Genomic DNA, 20,109 nt, shown 5'->3' on the forward strand with positions numbered 1-20,109 from the left:
GCAACAGCCCTGAATAAACCCCACTTGATCTATATGTATAAGAGATGTCAAAACTTTACTTAATCGGTTAGCCAAAATGTTGCCAAACTTTTTACATCTAGCTGGATCTGGGAAATTGGATGGTAACGCTTACACTCACTTGGATCTTTGTCCTTTTTAAGAATCAGACTGATCCGGGCTTGTGGATTTTTTGCTAAATGATCCGTCCCCTAAGAACCGCCTTAAGTGCCTCCCAAGCCACACCCACAGAAGATACTGAGGACCAGTTGGTCTCCATATAAACATTGATTTCAGTCTTTAACATTTGTTGGGAATCAGAATTTTGCAAAAAGGATGCATTAAAGCACGATTGATGATTGCTTTTTCTCCATATATGGCAACACCTCTAAACTCACCAGGGCGTGATCTGAGACTAAGATGTTTCCAATTGAGCAATCCACAATAGATGAAATGAGGGACTTAGATATAAAAAAAAAAATTATTCTACAATAAATCTTATGGACTGTTGAAAAAAATGTATAGTCCCTAACAGATGGGTTCAAAAGTCGGCAAATATATGCAAGACCACGATTTTTACACATCCTGTGAAGCATCGATGTTGCTCGAGGGGGCTTACACACATTTGCTTCGCTATGATCAAGGACTGAGTCCATCAAAATATTAGTCTCCTCCCAAAATTATATCATGAGGGGTGCCAGCAGCTTGAAACATTACTTCAAGATCAATAAAAAAGCCCATAAATATTAGCCAAAAACAACCTTTGCCCCAGAATTTCTGCTAGGACTATAATGATTCTCCCTAATTTGTCTTTAATCTGTTTGAGAGATTTGAATTGTAGATGCTTACTTATTATCAATGTAATGACTTCCCTGCTCTTACTTGAGCCAGCAAGAAATAAAATATATGTCCACACCATATCTTCCCAAAATGTTCAGCTTCCTGCGAAGAAAGATGCGTTTCTTGAAGAAACACTATATTACATTTCTTATGCTTAAGAAAAGAATTAACCTTCCTTCTTTTTATGGGGTGCCCCAATCCATTCACATTCCATATGGAGAAAGATAACCCACTCATTAAAATTTGACATTTTGATATAATAGACAAAATAAATTATTATTTTGATTATACACGATTATACAGACCACATGCCAACATTAGTGCAACAATCAAACCCTGAACTCCCCACTTAACCAAACAAACAGAAAACAGAAAAAAGAAAAACGTGCGCATTTACCCTACTCTACTATTCTGACATTTCAAATTCTTAAAACAAAGTAGTGATCCTAACTGACCTAAGACAGGGTATGCATTCTAAGATTAAATGTCAGGAATTTTGAAACCTGAGTTTAAATGTGGTGTATGTAAACTTCTGACTTCCAACTGTAAATTTAACCACTGGAGTCGTATAGAATACTTTTGCTATGACTGCCTGTGCTTTTTGGAGATTTAAAGTGCTAATCGCCAGTGAGATTGCATTGTATGGACCAACATTCACTTGTATTTTATAGACCTATAGAGCTTAGATACGCATCTAAAAAACTTCATAACATTTGTTTTCTGCAGAAGAAAGAAAATCATACACATCTGGGATGGCATGAGGGCGAGTAATTGATGAGAGAATTTTCATTTTAGGCTAACCATTCCTTTAATTTGTCTTTTAAGATGGATAAACAAAATCATCACTCCAATATTTGCTTTCTGGCTTAAAAGCACTCCAAAATTCCTCTTCTCTCAATTCTCTTGGACTGGAAATCAGGTCTCATTATACAGAATGAGTCTTGATTGGCATTTAAACAAGATGGCATTATGGATGCCAAACTTTCCTTGTGTAAATCAAATTGGACTCAATAAGGTTACTTGGGGCATACCAATGCCAGTCATTCTGAGCTCCTCTCTCTCACTTTGCCTACTACAATCCATCCCTCACTACTCCTCTCCTTCACTTTGTATCATCCAAGCCAGCTATGCCAGCTTTATTTGGCTCTAATAAGAGTTCTAATAAGAATGCACACGTGGCAGCCGGTGTGATTTAATTCTTCAGCTGGTTTTCAGATTCTCCACTCCACCTCAGCAGCTTGAATGCAACACCTGCTAGAGATCCTATGTGATTCTACATTCTATTTAGGAGGGCTTGAGCCCCCCCGCCCCAAACAAAAATCTGTGATTAACTGTCAGCAACCTAAATAAACCTGAGATTGTGATCTCCATGTTAGCTGAAAATCTTAAATCTTATTTCACTTTGAATTCTAGACATCTAACCAACAAAGAAGCAATTTAAATTGGTTTATTTAAACTTGGCAAGAAATAGGAGTATGAGACTGATACCAATGTACACAAAATAGCAGCTGGAACTTTAACTCCTGCATTTTGTCTTGGAAATGCCACAGTGGGCTATCTCCCCCTTTCCGTCTTGTCTTGGGTTTAGATTAATCAATGGAATAGAGTGGAGTAGAACAGTAGTGCAGCCAAACCCAGTTCATATCCAGTAGTTTTAAAGTGCCCACCATTTCTGCAGCCAAAGCAACCAGACAGTGGTCGTTCCTGGACCCTGACAGAAATCCGTTGTGCTCTTCACACACAAGAACCAATGTCTTGAACATGTCTTGATGCTCCATATATATGACTGCAAATAGCATTTGAGAGCTTTGGCAGAGGGCAAGATTTTCATTGAAATATTACCTAAATATTGGTTTAAATTCTGCTCCTCACACAAGGGTTGCATGGACTACTTACAGCCAATGGTACAAGTGATAAGGATTCTCATAAGTGAATAGACCTCCAATTAATGTCCACCTACCAAACAGCTTCAATGGTAAACAAAGCATCTGTAAGGCATGCACTTTATGGGCTTTGAAATGAAAACCACGAAGCCTAATTACCTTGTGGCTCTATTCTGTATGCAGCATTTTTCTAAGAGTTATTTATGATGACCAATTTGTACTCCATAAAGAGCATCAAGACCGTGCATATAAAAAAAGGAAAAAAATAAATATCTAGTGCAATTTCCTCAAATGAATCATGAGGACAAAAGCAAAATGCTGAACTCTGGATAATGTCAATTGTTGAGCTGGTGAACACAGCTGCCATGATAGACTGTTTAGATTTGTGTGATATGAGTAATCAAGTACAGAAATGAAAGGTTTGAACGTGTTGCTGGGTCACCAAGCTCCCGGTGAATCAGAGTGTGGCAAGCGTGCGCTCAAGATCCTTCATCTCATTACGCCAAATGTGTGCGGTATTGCCGACTTTTTCAGGAAGGATGACCTGCCTTTTTCCCCAAGACACTTAACTATGCTGATGCTCTTGAAATGAAAATCCAACATTAATTTCAAGCTCCAGTGCAGTTAACACTCAGGATATTAGGTACATTTTTAAGGTCACAAACTATTTCTGCATTTTCTCCGCCTGACAAATGCAAGATGCACAAGGAGAAACGTTTGAAGCAGAACAAGAAACATACTACAGGATACATTCTGGCCAGATAAAAACCAGCACTGTCAGAGCTAATCACCCTCAAACTTTCAGTCTGGCCTAGTTGAGCTCATGCAAATAGCCGTGGAATAGCCATAGGTAGTGTGTTGTCTTGGGGTGTGTACAATGGCTGGAAGCTTTCTGCAGCATTTTTCCATCATTTGTATATTTACTTTATTTCGTACAGTCTAAACTATTACTTATCTGTACAGGCACAGACTGCAAACCCACTGGAGTGTGACTGGAAGTGTGGGTGCTGCAAATGAAACTAAATGGCGCTGTGGATCTTTGCACACAGTAGTGGAAAACAAGAGATTGAGAGATTCAGTAAATATAAGAGAACAACACTGGAGTGCTTGAGTGTGAGTGAATTTGCCAAGGATAAGAAATTCCTTCTGAGAATTGGTTTATTGGGAGTGGAAAAAAAAAAGTTTCTATAATGGGACTACAGTGGAAATTTTATCCACCTTTTTTTCCCCACCAAGCAAAAATCATAGTCTAATCACTTACAAAAGTAATAGCACACGTCTCCTCAACAAGTTGCATGATTTGAGGTATCAGTAGCCAGTCGGGCCAACTAAAAAAAGTGCTAGTGCATGTCAGGGCCAGTTGTGTCCCCACTGTCACTTCCAGGGCTTGATTGTGCCTCCTCATGGCTTTCTTAGGCCCAACCACCAAACGCTGATTACCTTTAGGCCAAGGAAGGCCAACTGGGGATTGAGGTGGTGTCAATGTCAAAGGCAAAGTTTTGCTGAGTCAGGTCTTGCTTCCCCCAATAAAGACCAAAATAAGCAAACAAATGGAAGCTTTAATCTCCACCATGTTCATATTGAGGGCTAGCTAGTCTACAGAGTCTGTTACCTCAACTTGAGCTTCCCTCTTGCTTGTGAATTGGGCAGGGTGTGTGACGTTTAGTGGTCGACAGATATATCGCCAAGGCCGATAAATCGGCTGGTATTCTGACTTTTTAAATAATCGGCGGCAAAATTTTCCTGTTTGGCCGATTTGTTTCTTAAGGGAGTAGAAAATCGTCTGCTTGCACATGAAGCGACTGAGACATGTAAACAAATAGTCACGGTTAGCTTTGTTGTTACGTGCATCGTGTTACTACAATAATAGACCGGTGTGCAACACAGTGTCATTTAAAAGGTCCACATATTCGTGTTTGAGTTCATAATGTTAAAGTGCTCGCTCGTTTCATTCTCACTCTCTCTACTCAACAGTTCCCAGTAACTTTTAACTGTCTTGTTTAATGATAAAAAGGCAAATATAAATAAAACTAATATAATATATACCGTCTGCTAAAATGCACATATATCGTTTAAACAGACGTAATAAAACAACCTCACAACTTGAGCAGATCCAATATCCTGTGGAGCACTCATTTATTTACACTACCATTCAAAAGTTTAATTTTTTCACATTTTAGAATAATAGTAAAAACTATGGAATAATAGAAATGGAAATATGGGGATTATGTTGTGACAAAAAAAGAAAAATCCAAAATAAATCAAAACTATGTTATATTTTAGCATCTTCAAAGTGGCCACACTTTGACTAGATTTAGCAGGAATGCACTCTTGGCGTTTTGCTTTTTAAACAGTTTTAAAAGGAGCTCCAATCTACGGGTCCTTCTCAAAAAATTAGCATATTGTGATAAAGTTCATTATTTTCCATAATGTAATAATAAAAATTAAACTTTCATATATTTTAGATTCATTGCACACCAACTGAAATATTTCAGGTCTTTTATTGTTTTAATACTGATGATTTTGGCATACAGCTCATGAAAACCCAAAATTCCTATCCAAAAAATTAGCATATCATGAAAAGGGTCTCTAAACGAGCTATTAACCTAATCATCTGAATCAACTAATTAACTCTAAACACCTGCAAAAGATTCCTGAGGCTTTTAAAAACTCCCAGCCTGTTTCATTACTCAAAACCGCAATCATGGGTAAGACTGCCGACCTGACTGCTGTCCAGAAGGCCATCATTGACACCCTCAAGCAAGAGGGTAAGACACAGAAAGAAATTTCTGAACAAATAGGCTGTTCCCAGAGTGCTGTATCAAGGCACCTCAGTGGGAAGTCTGTGGGAAGGAAAAAGTGTGGCAAAAAACGCTGCACAACGAGAAGAGGTGACCGGACCCTGAGGAAGATTGTGGAGAAGGACCCGATTCCAGACCTTGGGGGACCTCGCGGAAGCAGTGGACTGAGTCTGGAGTAGAAACATCCAGAGCCACTGTGCACAGGCACCAGAAACAGCGGCAGAAGCGCCTGACCTGGGCTACAGAGAAGCAGCACTGGACTGTTGCTCAGTGGTCCAAAGTACTTTTTTCGGATGAAAGCAAATTTTGCATGTCATTCGAAATCAAGGTGCCAGAGTCTGGAGGAAGACTGGGGAGAAGGAAATGCCAAAATGCCTGAAGTCCAGTGTCAAGTACCCACAGTCAGTGATGGTCTGGGGTGCCATGTCAGCTGCTGGTGTTGGTCCACTGTGTTTTATCAAGGGCAGGGTCAATGCAGCTAGCTATCAGGAGATTTTGGAGCACTTCATGCTTCCATCTGCTGAAAAGCTTTATGGAGATGAAGATTTCATTTTTCAGCACGACCTGGCACCTGCTCACAGTGCCAAAACCACTGGTAAATGGTTTACTGACCATGGTATTACTGTGCTCAATTGGCCTGCCAACTCTCCTGACCTGAACCCCATAGAGAATCTGTGGGATATTGTGAAGAGAAAGTTGAGAGACGCAAGACCCAACACTCTGGATGAGCTTAAGTCCGCTATCGAAGCATTCTGGGCCTCCATAACACCTCAGCAGTGCCACAGGCTGATTGCCTCCATGCCACGCCGCATTGAAGCAGTCATTTCTGCAAAAGGATTCCCGACCAAGTATTGAGTGCATGACTGAACATAATTATTTGAAGGTTGACTTTTTTGTATTAAAAACACTTTCATCTTTTATTGGTCAGATGAAATATGCTAATTTTTTGAGATAGGAATTTTGGGTTTTCATGAGCTGTATGCCAAAATCATCAGTATTAAAACAATAAAAGACCTGAAATATTTCAGTTGGTGTGCAATGAATCTAAAATATATGAAAGTTTAATTTTTATCATTACATTATGGAAAATAATGAACTTTATCACAATATGCTAATTTTTTGAGAAGGACCTGTATATGCTGGGCACTTAGTGGCTTCTTTTCTTAATTATTCAGCCCAAGTTATCCATTTCAAAAATGTTTTGTAATTAAATTAAAATGTTGGCACAATTATATTTTTATCTACAAAACTAATTTCAAACATTTAAGCATATGCCTTCAAATCAAAATATTTTTAATATCATGAGAAACATTTCAGGCAAGTGACCTCAAACTTTTGAACTAGGGATGCACAGATCCGAAACCCGTATCTGAGTATTTAGTCGTCAGTATTTCATTTTTTAAAGACGTTATTAAGGGGAGAGTGAGCGCTGATGGCAGTGAGGAAGAAAGAGAGAGAGAGAAAGAGAGAGAGAGAGAGCGCGAGCGCACGGTGGATCCAAGACAAAAGTTACGGAGATATGGAGATTTCCGATAACGGAATCTGAAGAGAAAATGTGGTATCGGTGCATCCCTATTTTGAATGGCAGGGTACCTCTAAAGCACATATTCAAACGGTCTCTCCTCAGCAGTTCCCTGTCACTTTTAGCTTTCTTTTCGAATGATAAAAGGGAAATATCAATAAAACTATTATATACTGTTTGCAAATATGCAGATATCTCATTTAAACAGATGTAATTCACAATCTTCAAAAAATCTAGCTTTTTCTTCCCATCGAGCGCTCATCTAATATCTTCCTCTGAAGTGCATATTCTATCAGCCAGAATCAAAACTTCAGGATCAGGATCAAAAGTTCCTCTGATTCACAAATCATGACGGTCAGTGGTCACAATCCTAGCAGGTGATCCAGGCTGTTTAAACTATCAGGAGATTGCTGCTGTTCGCTGGATCTGCACGAGCGTGAATGCAACCAAAGTCTTTCTAGCAAGTCAGTCCACAATTATTTAAAACATATTTTTACAAAGTTTTGTGTAAGATTGAGTAGTATAGTGCTAAATAAGAGTTTAATATTTTTTAGCAATTATATGTTTAAGTTATTTACTATATTAAATTGTGTGATATATCGGCCTATCGGCAACCCGGCTCTCTAGATATCAGCATCAGCCATTAAAAAAAACTCAGTCTCAATCAATTTTTTCCCTCCCATTTTCTCCCCAATTTGGAATACCCAATTCCCAATGTGCTCTAGGTCCTCATGGTAGCCTATTGGCACCGACTGACCAGTTGACAGGCCTGGCTCACACTGGCCCAATAGAGGAAACACGGCTATTTACGTCAGCACCACAATTGCAGGATGTGCTGAAGTTACTTATTACTAACCCCAAGTATGAGCAATAGTAATAGTGATCACTGCATTAGCATGCGCCACTAAATACTTCAGAATCAAACATTATCAAAACATAAGATCAAAACTCTCCATCAGATGGTACACAGGTTTGATATCTAAGAAACTTGAAACTTGAGCCTGCTTTAACTCCTGATCAGGCCCATATTTGAGGCTCCAAAAGGCTCCTTTAAACAACTCCTCAACATCATGATCTGTACATTAAAACTCACAGCCTTGATTGAATAAATTATTTTTCTGCTATCTGAACACATCCTTAAGAGTTTGCCTGTACTTTGAAAGTGTGTGAAAGAGCCAGGTGCTTTCAACTCTCAATGGAGAACTAGTGTCTGTCTGTCTGTCTCTCATGATCTCTTAATGAATATCTGAAAAGACATATTCAGAAAACAGCTTCTTTCCATCAGTGCTTCTGCTTCTTTCCAACCGCATCTCTGCCTCCCTCCTGTGCACTTTCAGCTACGTCCTGTGTTTGTAATGTGGTGTTTGGTGAGTGCTGTCAGTCACTGTAAAAGGCTGATAAATATTTACCAAGTCACCGCACTGATGAATTGCTGTAATGGTAATGCTTAGGGAGAGAAGAAATCTCTGTTTCACAGACACAGTCATGCACCATGTTAATGCACAATGCTGCAGAGACACATGGAGCATGGCATTCTTTGGGAAGTGTGGCAAGAGCAGAGTTAGCATAGAGCTGGGCATATGACTAAAATTGTATATGAAGGTAATATTTATATAATTTTAGTGGTATACATCACAATATAGTTATTTTTGCTGGAAACCCAATCATTGAATGTTGTATTTATTACATAACCATGTAGTTATTAGAGATGAGTCACAATGGTGAACTAGTCAGCTAGGTGTCCAACAACAGAGTAATCAATTACTGAGGTTGACTATCTATTTTTTTTTTTAGTTTAAATATTTTTAGCTGTGATACTTTAACTACAGTGTCGTGCACGGTAAAACAGTAAATACAGTTTCAGGAATCGATAACATCAAACCTAATCGTATCTTGCAGCAAGACATTTGTTTAGGATACCCAATGAGAATAAATAAGGTTTGATGCTATCATCATAGCCACCATATTTGATTTTAGCGCTGAGTGATTAACAACTTAAATTTTACTCTGTTCATCACACAAAGTGATTGTATGGCTTCAGAAGATTGTTGATTTAATTTTACTGTTGTTTCATTATGCCTAAATGACTAGTACAAAAATGCGAATTTTTTGTTTTGCCATCCCTGTTATTTGTTCGTCTTTGTCCTCTTAAACTCAATCTTTAATTTATTTTTATACTCTAGTCTTCTGTTTCTAGGTCTCCACTAACACGTCTAGGGATTACATGCATTCCTGGTGGACTATGCAGAACCAAATACGTGTGATTTCCCACCTGTGCTTGGCATCTTCTCATCTATTAAATGTTTAATCCCAGCTGAACCATGAGAGAGGAGCGGAAAAAGCAGCGTCAGTGGAATGCGTCAGTCAGTTGGGAGTGTTTGGGTTCCAGCTCTTTAAATCCATAAACATGCCAACTCAAAATGAAACCTCACAGCACTTAACAGAGAAAAATACTAATAAATAAAGTTGCTCCATATCGGTGCTTTGGGCTTCTCTATTTATGTGTGGCCTAAACGCTTTGGTGAGGGGCATGAAAAATCTCTGAATCCACAGATTACATACAGCAACTGTGTTAACATGATTTATATGAAGCAACAGACGTATACACAGGTACAATGATTTATGGGACTATGCTTTTCTTGTGACACTTACAGGGCTACATTTTGCACATATTAATATATGCATGGGGAGTTCTGTTTTCAAAAGAATCTATCAGTACAAACTTAGAGATGGTAGAGCTGGCATAGCCTGAGGGGGTGCAGGGTATTGGCTGGGCACTGGACTTGTGCATAGAGAGAATGCAATTTACCAGTTTACACCGCTCTATTGACTAATGTGGCTTTCTCCCTTATCCAGCAGGTCTAACAGATACCACTATACTCCCAGCCAACACACACACACACACACACACACACGGGCACTCACTATAGACTTCTACTGGTACTGCACAAAGCCTCATCATTTAGCACAAACTTGGAATGCATTTTGCTTCACAGCACCAGACACAAGCAGAGCACATTCCACACAAAAAAAGTCTAAACCTCAGTTTTAAACTCTCTTCTTCTTTGCATTGCAGGAGAGGGTAACAATTGTTGGCACCTGCCTGAGCCCAGCAGGAGCCACCCCTCTGCAGCTGTTTATGAAGTTACCACAGAGAAGACAATAAGACCCCTGGCTCATCCCCACCACTCATTACATCATTAACAGCACAGTAGGCTCATATTCTGATGACGCTCATGGCCATACACACATGCGTCCACACGCCACAAACACTAAACTGACATGCTGAGAAGCTGTGTATATTTCCCCATGTTCTCCACAGTCAAACAGAAGATCACACGCATCATTAAGAAAATATGAACCACATAGGGAATGCAATTTCATGGGCAGCACAGAGATGCATATATAATTGGAGATTTTGCAGAGGCTGGTGGCTGATGGGAATTATGCAAATTAGGTCATAAATACCAAAAATGAATGGAAAAGTAAAAGGCACCAGTTAAATGAGGCAACTTACTCCTATTCCAATCTCTTTTCTTGACACAATTCCCTTAGACATCTGTTTTCCTCTCATTAATTTCTTATTCTCTACTCCAGGTTCCAAGCCTACTGACCCTGAATCTGACATTCAGATCCTCAGAACATAGTCTCAGCTTCAGACGGCTGACCCACAGTCTGTTTGCTGACCATCAGATGCACATTGCAACCAAAATTGGAAGTACTTTCTTGATCTGGCAAGCTCTAATCTGATTGGCTGACTTTATGTAACTTCTGATATTAAAAGGCACAATTTTCATTAAGCTGCAGTCTGGAAGCAAAAATCATGCTTACAAGTTGCCAGGCTGATACAACCATTTTTACAGACTCAGGGTTCCAGACTGCATATGCGACCATTTTTTGAGAATGTGCGAGCTCGCGCAACAGAACGCCGTTGTATCAACAGCAGCTGCTGCAGTCCGTAACTTATGTTCAAAATGAACGAGTACATCATGAATCCATTTTCCAAATCGTGTTTTTGACTTATCCTGAATCATTAATAAGTGTTTATATTCTGACTATTTTATCCCGGGCTCGGCTTGGCTGCGATGTTGCCCAGTGCCTGCGTGACTCGACATTAACGGAGAGAAGTAGCTCCGGCTACAGTGTTCTTCCGCAAGAAACGTGCAGTTTATTTATAAACAACGTACACATCACGCGCATTGCACACTGATGGTGAAACGCGCCAATTCCGAATTCACGAATTAAAATGAAACGGGCAATTGCTGAATACTTTAAAAAACAAAGTGTGGAAGTCAAGGATGCTGGTGGAAAGGACCAGCCAACGAGCCAGCACACAGACACAACTGATGACGAGAGCACAGGTGCGGACAGGGAGGAACCGAGTGAGCAAAGGAAAAAGAAAAGGCACAACTTCCAGCAGCAATGGCTTAGACAGTACCCGTGGTTGCGATACGAGGCTAGTGCCATCAGGGCCGTATCAAGACAGTGTGGTGCCCCTGGGCACTATACCTCAAAAGGCCCCCCCCCCCCAATCAGACAAGACATAATCAAGGTGATTTCTCAAATGTAATTTCCTAACTTGTCCAACTACATACATGTAGGCATATGAGCAGTGAGCACTATATTCAAATGTCTCAATTTATTAATACTACCATTAAAACACATTTGATTTTTAATCAATGTAGAATGTGTAACTTAAAAATAAACAGATTTGTGTGTGTGTGTGTGTGTTTTGTTGGGTGACAGTTGTAGGTTACAGTTTGACAAGAGTTTAGAGTGTGACAAAAGCACTTTGTTGTGTTTTATTGCGAGTGTACACGAATATAAGTAAACACTTTGCAGTTTGAATGATGTCCTGTATGAACAAAATGACGGAGTATGTTTTTATGTTTTATCGCGCCCACGGCTCTCTCTCTCTCACATCACACACACACACAGTTCGATCGCGACCACGGCGCTCTCTCTCTCTCTCTCTCACACGCACACACAGTTCGATAGCGCCCGCGCCTCTCTCTCTCGCTCTCTCTCTCCACTGATCTATATAATGACATTCTATAATAGATCAGTGTCTCTCTCACACACACACAGTTCGATCGCGCGCGCGCACACACAAACACACACACACTCCAGCATTGCAATCTTGATCAGACTGTTCATTATGCGAAATAGAGCAATATGTATCACTATTTAGTTTTATTTATTTTTATACCGTGTATTCTCCGTGTAAATTCGTGCACCGAGACGTGACGCCCGTACCGTTTCGGTTCAATACGAATAACTTACATGTACCGTCCCACCCCTAATATTTACCTTCATTAATGTCCTCTTCCTCACCCGAGTCTTCCTCGCTCCTGTCTCCCCCAAGGACAAGGAGAATATCCTCATTCGCCTGGCGGTCATCGCCGACGCCCTGACTAACATTAGCAGCTGCTGCATCTCCCCCGCTAGCAGAGCCTGCGGTGTCAGACTTAGCGCTGCTGGTGTCTGCAATTCCAGTGTTCTCCCAAAAATCTAGTGATCTAACAAAAAAATTGTCGATCCCTGGAACATTTTTTATTGTAGCTAAACGTCTAGCGTCCTTCTCTTTCTTTAATCTTCTTTTTGCGAAACCACTCAATCGCCATTCTGAATCGTCTGTCCATTTTGGATTTTGATTCATTTTCTGTAGCCGTTAAAAAAATGACACATTTGCGCGTACTTGTTGTGGACCAACTCAACTCTGACAGATTGGGGAGGGGGGGAGTGATAGTGGTCATGTAATCTTCATTTATTTATAATTTATTATTATTATTATTATTATTGTTAAATTAGTGTTCATAAACAAGTTATGTATGGTCTTTCAAGAATTTCAAGTTAATAATATAACAATTTACGAAAAATATTTTTAAAGCTTGTGTCATGTGGTGCCCCCCTAGTGGTTGTGAATGGTTGGTGCCCCTGGGCACTGGCCCAAGTGCCCTTATGGATAATCCGGCTCTGAGTGCCATGCATTGTTTGTACTGTAAACAGTGTGGCCCATCCATTGCAGGTCATTCTAAATTTGTTACAGGGTCTACGCAATTTAAGATTGAGTCTATTAAACTGCACAATGAAAGCAAAAAACATAAAACCTGTAGGGACCGGTGTGTCTCACGAAACACCGAGCCCCTTCCTACGTCTTTTCAGAGGTTAGATGAGAGTAATCGCTCGACAGAGGAAAAGGAAATGATTATAAAATTTAACACTGCTTATAACATGGCAGAAGAGGAACTCCCGTTCACAAAATTCAAATCAGAAATTATACTGATGTAAAAGAATGGGTTGAATGTTAATCCCACTTATGCCAACGACATGCCTGTGCCCAATTTATAGGAGTGATAGCAGACAATCTGCGAAAAAAGACGGCTGAAAAAATTTCCTCCGGGGTTGAACAGCTGTGAAGACAGTAAAATTATATATCAAACATTAAAAAACATAAAAGTTTTTATAATAGTTTTTTTGGTTTGATAGTTAAAAGATTAAAACATTTTGCTAACATGAGGTCTTGTGTCACTGTCAGTCTTTTTACATCAGTGCAAAACTAGGGTATGCAGATTAAGACCACTATTCATTAGCATGCATTGATTAATCCCATGGCATGTAGCAGAAAAAAAAAAAGGTGCGACCAAATCATATGCTGGTGCGACCAACTGAGAAAGTTGGTAGCACCAGTGCAACCAGTGGAAAAGTTAGTCTGGAGCCCTGAGACTGTAGCACCATTATACAAATGGTCTATTATTGTGGTATAATCCATTTCAGGTAAACCCACCTTCAAACCACACACAAAAACAGAAAATGGAGCAGACAGTTTCTTCCTGTCTAAGTGGGCGGTTCTACTTATATTTTTTTAAATAAAGCTTCACGTATTATCGGAATAATTCTAACTATGCGTGTCCTACTCAGAAGTTGCAGTTGAATGCCCCCCAAGATGCAATTATGATTGGGAGATACTTTTGATACCCAAGTTTCCGAGTTGGGATGTGTCAAACTTTCCCAAGATTTTTTCCAAAAAAATGACCCTAAGAATGAACCTGGAGTTGCCCATGTTTCAGACAACATCCCTTGAACATGAGACACTTGGGGATAATACCGAAAGCATTTGAAGGCAGCATAAGCAAAAATGTGGACTAGCATCCAAAACCCTTATCATTTTAAGTGTACCGTCAATAAAGGTTTTTTCTAACTTAAGGCGTTTCTTGCAGCTGGCTTAGTCAAAGTCTGGCTACACAAGTCTACTCCAAACACAATAGCTGTCAGTGTGAGCCAGGGCTATATATACTGGTCAGCCGGGGCCAATAGCCTCGGACCTTGAGCCTAAAATCGATCTGCATTCCCACCATCGTCTCCACTCTGAAGACTAGCTAGCCCTCGAAATGAACAATGATTTGTACTGTGCCCGGAATTAGAAGAAAAAAATTCCTGAACCTGTACAATTGAGAGCTGGATACACAACTTGGCAAGTTCAGCTACAATATACTTAATCACGTCTTAGTTTTGGCAGATGCCATCGATCTGACGTTGCACATTTTCATCAGCCCAAGTATATAGAAGAACCCTAATTTAGTATACTGACCAGTACTGACAATTCTCCATTGAACTGTTGAGGTAAGCTGGTAGCTAGATATGAAAAAATTGGAAATTAGTATATTGGTGCTGAAATCTCTGACCTGACTTAGTGAAACTCCACCTTTGATATTGACCCAGTATCAATCCTCAGTTGGCCTTCTTTGGCTCAAGTGTAATTGGCGGTCCGGGGCACATGATGAAGCCCCAGTGATGAAGTGACAGTGGGATCGCAACAGGCCCTGGCACACACTAGCATGCCCTCATTTAGCCCAACAATGGAAACATGGCTAATGCCTGCTGCTCACTTGGCTACACATCTTTTCACCAGTCAGGCTTTCCTAAGGGTGACCCACTAAGCTCTTGTTTAGTGGTTCACCCTATAACATGACTCATCTTGCACTGTACTTTCTTTTTCCTACTGGGAACACATATGAGGGCCGAAAATTAGAGTTATTGTCAATGGTCTGAGTAGCAGACTCAATGACGACTCTGACGTGCATCCTCAACTCATTAGCTACATGCTGGTTTGTATTGATTAAGCAAAGCACTGATTACATACTCTAGTCAGGATGCTCTCCCTCTTATCAGGCAGCAGACCTAGACTGACCACAGCTAGCCCGGCCGTTGCTATGGCAACAACATTGGACAACGGGATGGCGGAGAACACAAAGGCTCATCTCAAGCTGCAGGTCTGGATCAGGTTATAGCCATCTAGATTCAGCCTTCACTCACTCTCTCTTTACACTTCAACACAGGATAAGACATCATCCTGCACACTGTGTAAAGGGTTCATACTGAGGTTAAGCTTAATCAGTTCATTGAGCCATGCAGAGGAGGAAAACAATAAAAACATAAAGCCTCACCGCTTGCAAGAGTCTCCACCTCTCCATTGTCTAATAAAAACCTCTTTATGGCAAAGTCTTAATGACTAGTTACAGGCGCACAATCACACTTCTGACAACAGATCGTCCATCACCATGTAAATAAACTCTAAACGACACAATAAGCTCTAAATATGAAATGGAACTCACAAAACAGTCACTCAAAAATCACATTTCATCATAAGAGTGCACATGTCGATGAGCGGTTATTCAACTATTGCATTATTGCATAGGCAGCAATGGCAGTTGTGTTATGTAGTCTGACCCTGGGGTCCTGTATGAGCACTTTTCAGAGTAAACAGCGTGTTCGTTTACAGACAAAACTACTTACTATCAGGGATCTGTCCAGACAGTACCTTCCAGCAGTCTTGGTCTTTTATGGGTCAAATGTTTTTACACAAACAAAATCAACAGAGGTCGATGGCAGGATCAATATGGGTGAGTCCATGCCCAACCGCAACAGTGAGCCAGTCGGGTAGGTCAGCGTAGGGTTGGTCAGCGTACTTTCGACCAACACATCAGTTGTGCAGTCAAGAGAGTAAGAGCCTCTAGGATAAATTACAACAGTACAATATACTTTGAGAAGATTTTAACATGAAGTGCAAAGTTTTCTGAAATCTGTAGAGATGTCCTAGATTTTAACATCACCAAGTTGTTGGAACTTCACAAATATGCTGCTTAGAGATGTGCAAAAAACACATTTTCAATGTACTTGAAAGTTTAGTTCAAAAACTAAATGGATAGTTGTCTTAATAACTAGTCCACTACTCTTTCACAATGCTATATATTAGTAGACTGGTTAAGGGTCTGGCAGCCACCAACATATTTCTTTGCAAAATAGGAATTAAGTGCAAGCTTCAATAGGGCAGCTGACAGATATTCAACCAATTAGCTAAAAAATATAACTCACCGAAAAAACATTTAACTTAAAACCTACAGACTTTTCAAATACGGCAGTGATTGTTTTTTAAATGTTGTTGCTTTGATGTCTGCAACGATGGTGCTGTAAAGGCCATGAATATTGAGACACAACTTCTTAGCTGATTTTAGTGGACATTCATAACATTAATAACCAGAACTATCTACATTTTCACTCATTCTAAAGCCTGAATAAATGGGATCCAGGGTTATCTGGTTTCATGTTTCACACTGTAAATTCGTAAACCCCAGGATAACGTTCTTATTTGCATATTTGCAGGGTCAATAACAGTTTAGGCTGCTTCTCTATTTCAAGCAAGCCAACAAAACAAATCAAGCTTTCATTTCATAATACGAAAGCTCATTCCTCTCACTACAATTGTTCATTCTGCAAACCAAATGAGGATGACATCAATTAACCTGATGTATACGTTAATCTGTGGAAATGATGTGCTCATAATGGGGTCCCATTATCTGTGTATTTATGTCAATAAGCCTTTGCCAACATTCAATTTAGACAAGGTGAAAAATTACATTAGAAGAACATGTCAATTAAAATGTAATTTAGAAGATTAATTAGAAAAACAGTAGCAGTATAAAACTCTTGAATTGTCCCTATCTACCAGGTTTATGCACAGCTAACAATGTACATAACTCTCCTAAGTCAAACAATAGTGTTTGAAGTGTGAAAAAGAGGGGTGTTTTTTCCTCTCCAAGAGATACAACTTCAGACAAAGCAAAGAACACAGTGTTCTGCCAACAGCCAGGTAAAATGAAGAGCCCTAAGAGAGTATCAGAAAAAAAAAAACGTCTGAAAAAGATGGTAGAGCATATCCCATGTGGCCAAAAGTTTCCAGTCTTCTAGAACGGCTTTCCAATAGAAATTGGGACGTGGCTGTAAGGGATTGGCTCCAATTCATATACAAGAGCATCAATGAGTTGAGGCACTAATGTTCCAATGGGGACTGGCTCATAGTTGCTGTTCCAATTAATCCCAAAGGTGTTCATTGGGTTTCAGGTCTGGGCTTTGAGGAGGTTAGTCAAGATCTTCCACACTAAACTTAGTAATCCATTTCTTTATGTACCTCGCTGTGGCAAGAGGAACATTGTCATGCTGGAACTGAAAAGGGCTCTACCCAAACCGTTGCCACAATTCTCTAGTGAGTCATTGTATGACGTAGCATTAAGATTGGTCTTCGCTGGTATTAAGGGCCTTGACAAACCTGCTAATTATAAAGGAGTATCCACATGCTTATGGCTATGTAGTGTATTTGATGAAAGTCATCCAGGAGTGTCTACTTTCTTCACTCTCTCAAAAATACACCCAAGTATGTTTACACTCCCAAATTGAGAAATACAGGCATGGCTAAGGAGGCAGTTCATTTCACATGGAGCATGAGGTAGAGACAGAGAAGCACTTATTAAATATGAAAGTGAAGTGTGAAAGACTTCTGCACACTGCACTGCAGCATTATCTCATATTCTTCCTTATTCTTCCACCCTCATCCCTTTGTTGTTTTCTTCAAATCCCTGTTATTTTGTTTAAAACACAGCACTGCAGCATATATGGGTATCATTGGCATTTCAGAAAATGAACAAATAAATCCATGACTCATCCAGCATCTTTACTAGTTTGTGAGAATCATGGTTGACGGTTGAATTTTAATGGCTGCAATGTATTTTAGAGTGAAACGATATTTAGAAGGAAATCATGTAGGGTGGGACTTGATTTTATCCTTATAGGATTTGATTGGATCGTGAAAACTGGAGGTTCTTTTCCAAAATGGAGAGATAATAATATTGGTTAAAAACAACAAGCCACTCAATGCTGTTACAGTTATTAAACCATGGTCAAGGGTTGTTTTTCTTTAAAAACCGCCTCAAGCATGATAAAAATCACTGTAATGCAAGGCCTCGAGTGACTTATTGTTGCAGCAATATGATAATAGGCATTGACACACTAAAACAAGTTAAATTTTTTTAACCAATAATTAAAATATTCAGAATAACAATTCTTCCTCCAAGCAAAATATAGTACAGTGCAAAAGACCAGACTGACTCGATTTTCAGTGGGGGGGCTCTGTGGGAGTCATGCCATCTGTTGCAGGGCTACCTGCTTTTCTTTTCTATTCTATTGGCAAAATGAATGCTTGGGAGTCCTAAATGTATATTTCCTATTGACACTAAAGCTGAAGATATAAATAACCATTTTAAGACAAATGTGGAGAAGTCTTTTGCACAGTACTGTAGTTAAAGTGTAGGCCTTTCAACATTGCCAAGTAACCAGGCAAATTAGTGCATCAATATAGAATTGATGTTTATCATACATATTTAATTGGCTTCAAATATACCTCATCCAATCAGAATTTAGAGTCGGAACTATCCATTTTATAATATTTTTCAGCCCAGCTTGGTTACGTTAGTAGAAATCAGTTTTAATTTCACGTCTTTAAATGTTGTTCTTTGCATAGGGACGCTCACATGCGTACACACACATGGATTTAGTCCCAGCAGTCAGATCTTCTTCACTAGCACCCAGTCGAAGCATTATACAACACACACACACACACACACACACACAAAAATTAAATTAAACGGAGCATGTCTCATCGTTTGAGAACACACAAAATTGGATGAAGATGGAGTTGCGTATGCCAGTCCTTACCAACCAGGACAGAATCATCTAGCAAGAGCAGTCATTTACATGTTAATGAGCTCCAAAACATGCATGCTCCTTCCTTACCAAAGATATTGGTGGAATGTCCTTTTTTGGCGATAGGTTTGACCTCGTTGTGGCCCCAGCCATATTGTCTGTAGCTGTCCCATGCATGCTTCATCATCTAGACACACAGAAATAACAGAAGGTTACTCTTGACCATGAATGCGAAAAATGGCATTGGACGTTATGACCAAAATCTTCAGTCACAGTACAAGTAACTTTATATCAAAGTAAAAGGTACAAGATAGCACAACTCCAAACTGTCCATTTAATTTCGTTTAATTTGAAATGCATCACATTCTACTTTTGAGTACATACAAGACAAACAAGTACTTAAAAAGATGCCAAACATCTTCCAGATGAAAAAGCACACATCAAATATATATTTGGGTGATTTGCATGTACTATCTGGGTCACAATGTAGTTAATATTGCTGGATATTCAACAAATATATAGGTTTAATTTTAAATAATCATGTTGGCCTATTTTTGATCAACCAAAAAATTTATTACTTTTAAAATCAAAGCTACTTTGTTTCATTTAATTGTGTTCTCTTTTCATTTGTAAAATGCTAGACATAAACCAAAAGTAAGGTTTTTCATCATCAACATCACAGCACAAAAGCTGCTTATTTAAAACCAAATCTAATATTATAAAACCGGTATATCAGACACAAAACCTGATTGGATTAGCCACATTTGAAGCCGTAAAGCAACCTTAAACAACTAAACTCTGCTTGGCGTTCTACAAAACAACACCATTAAAAACAAGCTTTCCTCATCTTAACTTGTTTGAGACACATCCTGCTCTGTATTAACACATTTCTCACTATTTCTTCATCACTTTCACATGAAAATCGCATGAAGTAGTCCTACTACTAGAAATGCTAATATATTTAAAATTTGCTCTGAGAAAAAGTGTTCCGTTTTAGCCAACATGGAAAAACACAGGGAAAGCAACAAAG

The 20,109-nt window shown here is 39.4% G+C and overlaps 1 protein-coding gene across 1 annotated transcript in view; it reads right to left on the reverse strand.

The window, feature by feature from the left end:
• The window catches only part of LOC127655271 (mannosyl-oligosaccharide 1,2-alpha-mannosidase IB), a 96,106-nt gene that overhangs the window by 55,381 nt on the left and 20,616 nt on the right, over window positions 1-20,109 (reverse strand). The window contains exon 2 of the mRNA XM_052142977.1: window positions 19,170-19,266. Coding sequence (XP_051998937.1) covers window positions 19,170-19,266 — 97 coding nt within the window. The remainder of the gene's footprint in view (window positions 1-19,169; window positions 19,267-20,109) is intronic.

The sequence above is a fragment of the Xyrauchen texanus genome, chromosome 14 (assembly GCF_025860055.1).
Source record: "Xyrauchen texanus isolate HMW12.3.18 chromosome 14, RBS_HiC_50CHRs, whole genome shotgun sequence".
Taxonomy (NCBI): Eukaryota; Metazoa; Chordata; class Actinopteri; order Cypriniformes; family Catostomidae; genus Xyrauchen; species Xyrauchen texanus.